The 11649-nt window shown below is 41.4% G+C and overlaps 1 protein-coding gene across 1 annotated transcript; it reads right to left on the reverse strand.

The window, feature by feature from the left end:
- Window positions 1-3823: 3823 nt before the first annotated feature.
- LOC113128787 (synapse differentiation-inducing gene protein 1-like) lies at window positions 3824-10912 on the reverse strand. Its single transcript, XM_026304353.1, has 4 exons — window positions 10488-10912; window positions 8290-8787; window positions 5202-5339; window positions 3824-4611 (listed from the first exon to the last, which is right to left on the reverse strand). The coding sequence occupies exons 2-4, from the start codon at window positions 8716-8718 to the stop codon at window positions 4453-4455; spliced, it is 726 nt and encodes a 241-aa protein (XP_026160138.1). The 5' UTR covers window positions 8719-8787; window positions 10488-10912; the 3' UTR covers window positions 3824-4452.
- Between the last annotated feature and the right edge of the window lie 737 nt (window positions 10913-11649).

Below are 11649 nucleotides of genomic sequence, written 5' to 3' on the forward strand. Positions count from 1 at the left end.
GCCTCAAACAGAGAGGAGTGGGCTACAGAGTTCTTGTAAACTTACTTCTTTGTAATTCCATAACCCAGATTTCTCATCTGCCCAACCACCCAGCTACTACTCAGCCATGTGACATCACTTAAGACAACTTAACAGGTTTTGTGCTGCTGCTTTGTAACCACAAATGGCTTTATTCAGCTTTTTTTTCCATATATGCAGCAGTGCTTTCCAAGACCTGAAACAAACTTTGATGGCATCAGTGGAGTTCCTGTCCCAGCTGTTGGTCCTGCTCCATGTTTTTCTGAACCTGTGACTCTCTGGACATTTTCTTATACTGTCAGTCCCAATCCAGTATTCATGTGTCTCCAGATTTTCCCCCTGAGTCTGCCCTTTTTGCCTGCCTCCCATTTCCTCATTGCCCAGTTTCTGATGCCACACCCACCACACCTGTTGTCACTTTCCTGATTAACTCTGCCAAAATGTTTGTTGTGAGCTTTTTGTGCTTCTTAGCCTCAGTGTCTTTACTATTTGTTTGTCCATGTTTAGGCAGAGTTTACCTGCTTGTTCTGGGTTGTTCTTTGTAGATTCTGCCTGTTGTATGCTCCCCTGGATTTTTCCTGTTTTATATTGGATTACCTGTGCTTAGACTCTGCTGCTTTTTGAATTTTGCCCTTCAGCTTCTCACTTTGAACTAATTGCTTGCCTGCATGTTGCAACCTTGTTTGACTCAGCTTCTGGTTATCCTGGCCTGATCCTGTTTGCCTGGACAAGTAAGTCTTATCTTTTTTCTTTGCTCTTCAGTAACTTGCTAAACTGCATCTGCCCTCATGTCTGGTTTTCCACCATTTTGTCCACTTTCCCTGCCTGATGTGTTTCTCAACACAAAATGTTTCACAAGGATGTTAGTAAAGAAATAAATGTACCTTCATCTTTGTGTAAGTAAGAACAGCATGTCTCCGAGATATACTATAGATTATTCAGCTCTGTGCTCACATATTTAATGACTGCATTCAGAGTAAGGTACCAAAATGAATTTCAGATAGAGAGAGGCCCTGGCAGTTCACTGATATGAACCAAACATAATTGGCTTATATGCTTTATTCTAGTATTTTGACATTTAAAGAAAACATATAGACAATTTATTTAAATGCAGACTTATTTTAAATTTTGTAGGTTTCTGATTCGATACATGTACAAATACATATTCACTTTGTGTTAATATAGTAAATACTGTACTTGTAAAAGAAAAACACACTTTCAAATGTTCACATGCTATATGTCCTTTACAGCGTTAACCTTTTATGAAATTCATTCATTTTTTGACATTGAAGGAGGCTGTGGCCAAACCTCACGTATAGTGTATAGAGGCAGATACATACTAAAGTCAGCAGACTGACTGCAGTTAAAAAACATTTCTCAGTTTGACCCTGAATGTTTGAATACAAGTATCTGAACCTCCTGATGTGCTGAAATGAGTTGGTGCTATTATGTGCTCTGTGCAATTCATATCTGCATGTAAACTTCAGAAATCTCAGTGGGCACCAGACATAGATTTAGTTCCATCCATTGCCAGAGATATCAGCGGTGCTGCTGTTGACCTAGAAAGTGTCCCTGGAATAATCAAATATACATTAGATTTGTCCGCTTGCACAGAAAATGATCCCTGGATGTACTTCAAGCAGCATGCAAGTGTCTCTAATCCACCAAATGAGCTACAGCATGTGGTATTGGTTTAAGAGCTGTTGCACAATACAGAGAGAGAGGGTTTTCTACTTTTACATAACTAGTTCCCCAACAGTGTGAAATTTTAGGACACAGTTTCCACACTCCTTAATCACCTCCCAATGTGGTGTTGGTGTCTGTTGAATCTATTTTAATATTCTGATTAGATTTCTTTTGAAAATGTCAAGAAAACCAAATATGTTGTTTACATCCAGTTGTTTTTGTAATTGTTGCCAACACTAAGTCCTCTCTTGTACGTAAGAGGCATAACACAAAGGGAAGGTATCATTTGTGTCTGTCGTCCATGAGCAGAGAGTGGTGGCAGGCATTCAATCAAAGCTATGATAAAAATCTGAAAATTCATTTCAGTTGCATAAATGGTCAAGAGCATCATGCTCCTTATTAATGTAGCACTTTTGGTGCATTTTGTTTTTCTACTCCTGTTGTTTCTAATCCATTTTGTTTCAGCCCGTTTGTCATAGTTATTGCTCTGGAAATATGATTCTCAGTAGTTGAGTGTAAGATGTGTTTATTTTCTATTTGTCATTTGGTGCTGCAGATGGAGCAGGTCAACTTTTGACTGTCAAACCTCACAGATTTTGGTTTATTTTAGATAGGATTATATTTAGATGTGCACTGTGGGCAAAGGAACAATCCTTTTGAAGTAAAAGATGTTATATGCAGTTATACACACTAAAAATATATTCACACTTAATAATAGTGAAATGCAGAAGTTTCGCTTCAACCTGCTGTTGCCTCTTGGAAAGTTTCTATTCACGTGGGGGTGGATGACTAATGAAATCAGTTTGCTTCTGGTGGTCTGAGCTAGCTCTTGATGCTGTGAGTGAGCGAGCAGGCGTGGGTGAAGCTTCCTATCTACTGAGGGACAGAAAACACATGCACTGCTGCGCTCGCTTGTAGAGCGAGTCCACTTCAGCAGCCCATACAGCTCCCATTGATGAGAGCGGCACTTTCGCCCCCGTCTTCCCCCCCATCGAGCCAAATTTCATGCATTAGAGACTTACTTGGAGAGAAGCTGCAAAGGAGAAAACAGATACATTTGGGAGAGGTCAGGCTGCACAGCCTTACTTGTCAGACTTACCTTGCCATCTGCTCCATTTAGCTACATGCAGTGAATAATAAGGTATATAGGAATAGTGAATCTCTTCTGTTACTTAAACTCATTGGTATCTGCAAAGCTTTACCTGGAGGGTACTGAATAGTATACATTTTTTTTTTTTTTTAATATATATATATTTTGGCTTTGGAGGCTAATATTCTGATTGGATGGCAGGTGAGGAACGAGAAAGGTGGTCCATCCAAGTCCAGGAGGAGAATAAAGTGCTGCTCTCATTTTGTTCTGACATCCTGACTTCAGATAACTCATTATTCCTGGTGCTCACAGCACTTGTCAGCTAAAGTCACCTCGAGGTTAGACAGTGAGTGATGCCATAAGAAGATAGTGAGGAGCCATGCCATTTACACCACTGGCTTGTACCTGCAATGGCAAATAAGTCAATATAACACTGTGTGATAGACAATCCCCTGACAGGTTTGTCCAACCACACAATCTGTGTCACTGGCCCCAACTTCCACGTGCCAAACATGTTCTTCTTGTAACCTAGATTTAATTTAACACTACAAATTTTTTTTTTAATTGTCAGTGTATCGTTTGCTGTGATTTGGTTTGTGCTGCTACGACATAGTGACAGAAGCTGAAACAATTTGATTATATTTAGACAACTATTCAATTCTTGTTTAAATATTACTTTTCACTATTTGAATTCAGCCTTTTTTTTCCATTTGTGCATAACTTTTAGCCAGCTAACTTAATTTTTATTTTAGTTTTATTTGAACTGTTTAGCTAACATTACATCCTGTTTTAAAAGTCATTATTTCATGTAGTTAGCTATTTTAACTGTGTAGCCATTGCTGTTTTAATGTTTTAACTTCTGTTAATTGCAAACAGTTTTTATGTGCTCTTACAGACTAGGAGTATCTGCTATACGACACTGGACCACAATGAATGAGTGTGAGACGTGGGATAGGATGTTTCATTATTCATGCCAAATGTATTTATTGACTAAATTTACAGTACACAGTTAACACAATAAACCCTCATGAGCACTGCTCACCAGTTTTGGTACACTCTACCATCTTTATTCTCTTTTTAATAAAGGTCCACTTCCCTGTGTGTACTCACCAGATCAATTTCTGGTGTTTTCCTTGAATTAACAACCTACTAGCTGACTGCTTTTCCAAGAAATTCATTTACAAAGTGGACAATACACATCTGTAATAGTATAGACAGAGAATGCAACTACCGTAAATGCAAAATGAAACGGTTGTAAACTACTACTGTGGTAAAATGTAGGTAGATCTTAGAGCCTAGTTTGTTTTTTTTTTTTGTTTTTTTTCTAACATAAGTGCAGCACAGTCTGTGGAAGAGTGGTTGTCTTTTTCAGCACTGTCTTTGCTTCCTCTTCCGATGGTGGTGGAATACCTTGGTGGGAATGTTGCATCCCAGAAATAAAGATTGAGTCCTGATCGATATGTAACCCAAGTAATACTCCATCCACAAATCTTTTCTCTCTCTCTGGTTTAGTCTTCTCTTCCTTCCTTTTACAGACAGTCAGGCAGCTGCACATGTACCTGCTTTCAGGAGAAGTGAAGAGATCTCTCCAACCACTTCCCTCCATCTTGCCTCTTCTTTTTTTTCCATCCTCCTGCGAGGTATAACCGATGCCAGTGCTATACGTGTCCAGGTTTGGACAGGTAGGCTATGAGGGCCACGACCACGCCCACATACATCCCTGTTCCAATGGTAATGGAAAGAGCAGCCAGGAATAGGGCTCTTCTGGAGCTCATTCCTGCTCTGGAGAAGTCTCCTTTAGAGATGGCCTTGCCAGTCTGACAAAACAAAGCAGAGATTGAAATGAGCCAGTGTGTTACTCATCAGCACAGGGTGTATGAGTAGGTGTGGAGCCACAGTAAAAAGAGAGAAAACAAGAAATGCTCTCAGGGAGCCATTAGTTACCATGGCAATTAGGTCATTATCCTGCTGACAGTGACAAATGTGTTGTTTGGGTGTTTTGGTTTCCTATCAAGAAATGATCCTGTCCTTTCTTTATTCTTTTGACACATTATTTTCTGTTCCAGTATAATTGTCTCTGCAATTATTGTGGGAGATCTTGTAAATCCACTAAGATTCTTTGCTTTGAGGTTGCTTGGTGTCTTATCTCTAGCAACTTCTGTATCTGAAGTCTAAGAAGTTAAATATGAGGTTGTAATTATAGCACACTGCTCATATAGAACATACTTTAATGTTAATGACTTTCTCAAGTGAATACAGAGGACTGACAAGTGGGGCAAACCCACTCTATTTACAATCATCTGAGGTGACTACGAGGAGGACCGCGGACGGAAAATGGGCTGCAATTGTCTAAGAGCTTGTGCTCACTGACCTTGAATAGAAAACGTAATCAGAGTTAGGCCTTTACCTTGTGAGAGTAGTAAAAGGCGACAATGCCCAAGGGCCAGAAGCAGCAGAGCATGGAGAAGATGGTTAGGCCTAGGTAGTCCCGAGGGGGCAGCACGATGAAGTTGTCCTCACTCTCGCTGTCACTGGAGCTGTCACTCTGGAGGATAGTGGGTTGGTAAAAACGGAAATAAATGTTAGCAAAGAAGAGATTAAGAGATTTTTCATTTGATGATGTAAGAAGATTCATATCTGTTCTTAAGCAGCCAAGGGAAAAGGTGCATGAGGGATGGTACACCTGAGTCCTGCAACACAAGCTGACCATATATCTCCAGTACAAATCTGTTACAGCACCAGAATGTTTTATTACAACTGTACGCAATAGGCATCTGGTGCTATTGCTTCTTCTCAGATGCTTGGGCCATCATCTTACTATGGGAACAGGCAGATGGATTATTACTCCACTGATGGAGAGATCTGTACATATTATGAGCTGCACTTAAACCCATCTGTAATGGAGGATGAAAGATACTTATATGACTGCTCTTTGTATCAGAATTTGCATAAGAAATACATAGAAGACCTTCTCAGGCACAGTGTCAGTGCTGATCTTCCATTTCTCTGTATCACTGAGTGGGCATGGAAACTGGCATTATATATTCATTATGGAGTGAAAAAGCAGACTGATTTTTGATGACACTATATGATTTATGCATGTGGAACTCTGGGCTGGCTGGCCACATATTTCTGAGCTTATGAATAAACAAAACACATTTTTCGCATTGGAGATACATTTCATGACAGCGTACTCTTTCTTAGTGTGGGTCAGTAGGTGATCCTGAGATTGGCACCTAAATAACAGATTAAAGACATGTAGAGAGTTGGGTGTATTTTGGACATCTTCGTTGGCTAGTCTATCTGCCCTTGCTCCACAACAACCCAGCACAGGATGCACTCATCCAGCCAGAGAGGATTTGGTGCCTCTGTCAACACCCATGAGCACCCTGACAGATAACACAGGATTAGCGGATTGTTCCATCATTGTGAGGTGACAGGGGAAACAACAAGAAGACAGTGTCATTTATGTGCTAAATTGCTTCTACAGCATGAGAGACCTCCACCATCTCTTCTCAATACACCTGGCGTCATACGAGACACTGAGTGGCTCCCAGTACTGCGCCTAGACACTCAAACACAGGACCAGAGGGGCTGAGCAAGCTAATGAATGATAAATTCGAACGCCACTCAGGCTACATTGGCACAGCGTGCCTGCGACGGGGATGGCAATGTGACTGCAAGGCTGACCTTTAAGAGGATGTGGCCTTACTTCTCTCAGGTGTCGCAGGGACAGAGTGGATGTTTGTCTAAATAAATAGCCCTCATAATGAGCAGGTTTCATTTGTTAGTCTTGCTGCCTGCAGGGATCAAGCAAAGCGGGGGCAAAGGAAGGCACAAAATAGAAATCAATATGTAAGGGAGCACCTGCACAAACCATTTTAGGGGTAATTAAACAGTAAGGGAAGCAGGTGAAGAAGACAAGAACCATATTGTACACTGACATCATTTTCAAATATGATTTTTTTTTTTCTCCTTTTAGCTTCTAATCTTATTTGCATTTACCAAAGTATATGATCTATTGTCATTTATTTTTGGGAGTGTTTCTGTATGTAACTTCATTTAGATGTTAGAATATACTATCCACACAGTTTCCCTACAGACACCACTGCCAATAAAAGATTATGAAGCTCCCTGTTATCTGCTTTATGAATACTGTCCACCTGGACAGCTGGGTGTGATCCATCAAAACAGCAGCTGGTCATAACCACATAATCTGACATCACATGAATAAACCGGCAGGCACAAACAGCAGTAATCTCCCTTTATCTTTGTAGCAAGACCTGATAACAGTTGTGAGTGACTGGTGCGTTCACTCCTACTGACAGTCTGAGTGACACCAAGTCCTGCTGGCTGTAGACACACTCCCAGGCTGATCTGATGCCAGTGTAACTGGAGCTCCACGGAGGCGTGGTGCCTTTAACAACCCTGTCACAGCTCTCTCCAAGGCCTCATTAGAGTCTGGAGGGGACAGTCGACGCCATAGTAGGGCGCACACAGACCCCTGTTAGTAGCAGGGACAATCATAGTGGCACCATCCACCTGTTCTTGTTACTTTACCTGCAAACAATTTTTTTCCTGTCATACAGATGTCGTGCATCTGCAGACAGAGACAAGCTGTGGAATAATTACTGCCCCAGACTTCACCATGTGCATGAAGCTTTTACCAGCTCTGCTCGCTTCCTCTTATTTAGTCCCCATAGCTGTGGAAGTCCTGTAAATGTTTGATTCAAAAATAATGTTTGCCTGCACATCAGTCTACATATGTTTGTGTTTTGTGATCAAACAGACAGCACAGAAGTGCACACAGACATACAGACTCCGAGGGAAGCAAAAGTAAAGAGACGCAGGTGCTGAGCAAAAAGTCTCACATTCCAGCTGGAAAAGCGACTTTCATCTGAGCACTGTTCACTGATTCATGTGCTCATTTGAATTGACAAAGAATAACTTTAGCTCCTGGCTCACCTGCGCTGACAGCCATGCATCAGTGGAGTCTTGCTAATACCCTCAAAGCACTGCATTACTTATGGTGTTAATGGCAGTCACCGCCATGTCTCTATCTGTCTGCCAGACCTCCAAGTGACAAGAGCTGGCGTGATCATCAGCCCAGTTAGGGTGCTATACTTCTTCCACTGCCAGCTCAGAGCTCTGGGTGCCTCATAAGCATCACTGGGTGAAATTAGATTTTTTTGCCACTTCTGAAAAGACTTTGCTCTTTCACTGTCAAGATTCTCTTTGCAGTTATAGTCCTAAAAGAACAAAAGCCTGGAGAGATAATATCAGATATGTGACTTTTGTAGAATATAATTATAAATCAAAAGCATACAATTATCCTGCAATAGATGTACAATCTGTATAGCGAGCCCTGACAGATACAGTGTGTGTGTGTCACAAAAATGTCTTTAGTATCATATACCAGCCCATTATTCAAATTAAAATGTCAGACACATGCCAAACAGCTCTTATTTGCTCTTTGCCCTAATGTAACATCTTACCTCATACTCAGGACCCTGATCATCCTCCACCTCATATGACACCGTCTGGATCTTCACATCCTTCTCTCCTTGTATGCCGTCTGGGTTGTTTTCAGTCGCCACGCCATCTACAACAGCGTCCTTACTCTCTGTGAATGTGGTCTCAAAGCTCTCGCTTTTGGAGTCCTTGCTGTGAAGGCTGATGTCGTCTTTGTACAGTATGAGGCTGGGTCTGTAGAAGGCCTCCACAGCTAGATGCAGGGATGTTGCATCCAGGAATTGCTGAGTCTTATGCTTGCCATTAGTCCCGTCATAGTAGTAGCAGCCAAAGAGGTTGTCTTGGTAAGGCTGGCTTGGGTAGTCACACTGGTAACCCTGGTAGTCACTGTGGACCACGTGTCTGCTGGTTTTGTCTAGTAGGGGGTTCTGGAGCTCACTGAGACTCTCCATGATGCCGCCAGACTCAAAGGTTTAGTGGATCAGAGGAGGGAGTCCAAGAAAGATTTGACAATGTGAAAACTGGAAAAATATGTCAAAAACACAACAATAAAAGTGTTAAAGCAAGAAACAGTAGTCCATCTAAATCATAGCACCTTCTTGGGAAAATCTATCACTGCAGCATAGCTAGCCAAAGTGATCCAACATTAGTAATAATGTAGATAATTCACTGCAGGAAATATTTCATCTTGTTTGGCAATAAGCATCTCTCTCAAACCCTCAGCAGTCAGAGCCATAAAATCACCATCTGCTGTATGTTTAAGGGGAGTGTATGTGTGTGTGTGTGTGTACACATATATAAATAAATGTAGGGAAAAATATATTTTACATATCACACCAGTGAAAGTATGGCAGGTGCTGCTGTTTTTCACAGTACTTTTAAGTCTGTGAACTTCATTTCTCGAATGTTTTCAAAAGCAACTGAAGAATAAAAGAAATGAAGATGAAGCTCAGTTAAAATAGTGGTTTATGTAAAAATAAACACAGTAACATTGTCAGGAGAGGCAGTCACTAAGGCAACAAGTCTGCCAATGAGAGGCTGTGTGATCAGAGAATATGCAGATTTGAGTGAGCAAATTCACTATTTTGTTTTGCAAATATGCCATCCTGCCCCAGTGGTCAGTCCTTCTTGGCCCACAAAGACCTCATCCATGAAATTAATGTTCCATCCCATGTCTAATGATGAAATAAGATAATAGTCTCTGAAGCAGCTGTGTCGTATTTTGGAATTAGTAGAAAGTAGCAAATCAAGTCAGAGTCATTTCATGCTTTTTTCTGAAAGTGTTGTAGGGAGAAATGAGCCAGAGGGTGGAAATAAACAAGAAAATGTAGTGATTTTCCAGAGGAAAAAAAAAAGAAGCGTGGCAGAGCTTGATTTATGATGTCTTAGAGGTCATTGAGTTGCAAAGAATGAAATATAGCCCAAAAAAGGCTGGGCAAAATAACAGGAACACCATAAAACAGAACACCTCCTGTGCAACAGCATTACAAACTATAGCCTCCATTTTCATTTTCATCACCATGTCTGTCAACAAAAATGAAAATAGAAATGCTAACTAGGTTGATATTTATTGCAAAGTATTGCATTGGCTTGCATTACATATGCAGTGATCTCCTGGCCCTCTCAGAAGACGCACAGATTTACGGGAGCCCTTTGGCCCGTATGATCCCATAAGGACGGAAGCTCATCCAGGCACAGAGGCTTCAGAGCTGTTAAGCTTGGAGAAGCGTGAACAACGTGGGCCACAGGCTGAATCCGAGCCCCCCCCCCACACACACACACACACACATAAGGCTCAGGCGCAGTATCAGGGAATTCCATTACACACCACGTTAGACAACAAAAACACATCCCACATCCGCAAATAATTCATCAGACACCAGGAAGCTCTGCAGAGACTTATTAATGATCATCATCAATTTTCAGTCTTTCTCTGTTCATTGCACTGTATCTAATGCCTGCTCTAGCTCACGCGCACACGCACATACAAACTTGTTTTCATTTGACAAATTTGGTGATTGATCGTTGATCACCCATTATTTATTTTATTTATTTTTTTACTTCACATAAAACTGCCCACATGCAGCTGTTAATCATGCCATGTTTTACTCTTAATCTGTTTGTCTAACAAACAGATCATACTGTATCTGCCTGGGAATGGTAGTTTATAAATATTTTACCCCTGATACTTGAAGCTAGACATCTCTGAAAATCATCTTACCTGTAATAGAAAATTCTCCCGCGGTTTCTTCAGCATCGTTCCTCGGCGCAACTGAGTCGACAGAGAATGACGGACCCACCTTTCTACTTCACATTATCAGTTTTTTGGGGGGAAACAGCCATCGTAGCACGACATATGGTGTCCGCATCAAAAGGAAGTTATTCCGTGTGCATGAGAAGGGACTTTGCCCGCTGAGCTCTGCCTGCCATGGCACCGCTGGTCTGACAGGTAGATTTTACGCACAGTATCGCGCTGATCTCGGGCTCCAAGCAGCTCCGGCTGAGGCTGAGCAGACTCCAGCCAACTGATTGGCTGTGAGAGGCGCGTTGTAAACTCTATTACCGACCACGGATTTGACATTTCCAAACTCTGCTTGCCTTGCTTGGGCGTCTTCCTCCATCCCAGTGTTTCATGTGCTGAGTGGGGTTTTTACGCGCCCCCAGTGGTGCTGTTTTGCCTCGTTGCATAAGCATTGTCCCTTGTGAAACAGGCTGGGTGCCTTTAGAGAGAGCCCCTGAAATATGTTTGAGAACACATGAGCCAGCATTCCCTCATGGCAGACTTATAAGATTTGTGTCCTGAAATGATTGTGTAGCTTATTACTTCCACCGCCTTATTGTAAGCTGTTTATTCTTCCCTACTGAGAACGCCCACTGAAAGCAGGAAACACACAACACAAAAACTTCACAGACCATTCACATAAAACTGTCCTTCTGTTACATAAATTTTAGGATTTTCCTTCTCCACGCAACTTTCAGCTTTTATTGATTGAGAATTTGTGCCAACATACCTTAATGTTCTTTTCCCTTGTTCCTGTAATGTGCATGTCTCAATTGATTCCAAATATAGCCAAGGAGAAAGCCACTATTAAATTCATTGCACATTTACATTTGATTAATATTTTAGACAAATCCCATGCATTTATCATGAGCCTGCCAATTTGGTTGTGCCTTTAACCCCACTCTGCTAAGCTGCTTAGGATTCCATGCCTCAATTTATCATTGCAAACACTGTTTATATAACATTAATGTAGATGTATTTCCCATGGAAGCCAAAGGGTGACATAAAAAATTGCACACATCAAAATTTAACCTGATTTATTTTGATGGCGCTGGGGGATATAAATGTCATAACTGGAGTATTTACAGAGGCCCAGTCTGTG

This window comes from Mastacembelus armatus, chromosome 22 (assembly GCF_900324485.2).
Source record: "Mastacembelus armatus chromosome 22, fMasArm1.2, whole genome shotgun sequence".
Lineage (NCBI taxonomy): Eukaryota > Metazoa > Chordata > Actinopteri > Synbranchiformes > Mastacembelidae > Mastacembelus > Mastacembelus armatus.

Bases quoted from the DNA above. Each gene is read 5' to 3' on its own strand.
- LOC113128787 (XM_026304353.1), bottom strand. From the start codon at position 8,718: ATGGAGAGTCTCAGTGAGCTCCAGAACCCCCTACTAGACAAAACCAGC. The intron at 5,340-8,289 runs GTAAGATGTTAC...ACTATCCTCCAG, and splicing joins ATCAGGGTCCTGAGTATGAG to AGTGACAGCTCCAGTGACAG. The intron at 4,612-5,201 runs GTAAAGGCCTAA...TTGTTTTGTCAG, and splicing joins CCTTTTACTACTCTCACAAG to ACTGGCAAGGCCATCTCTAA.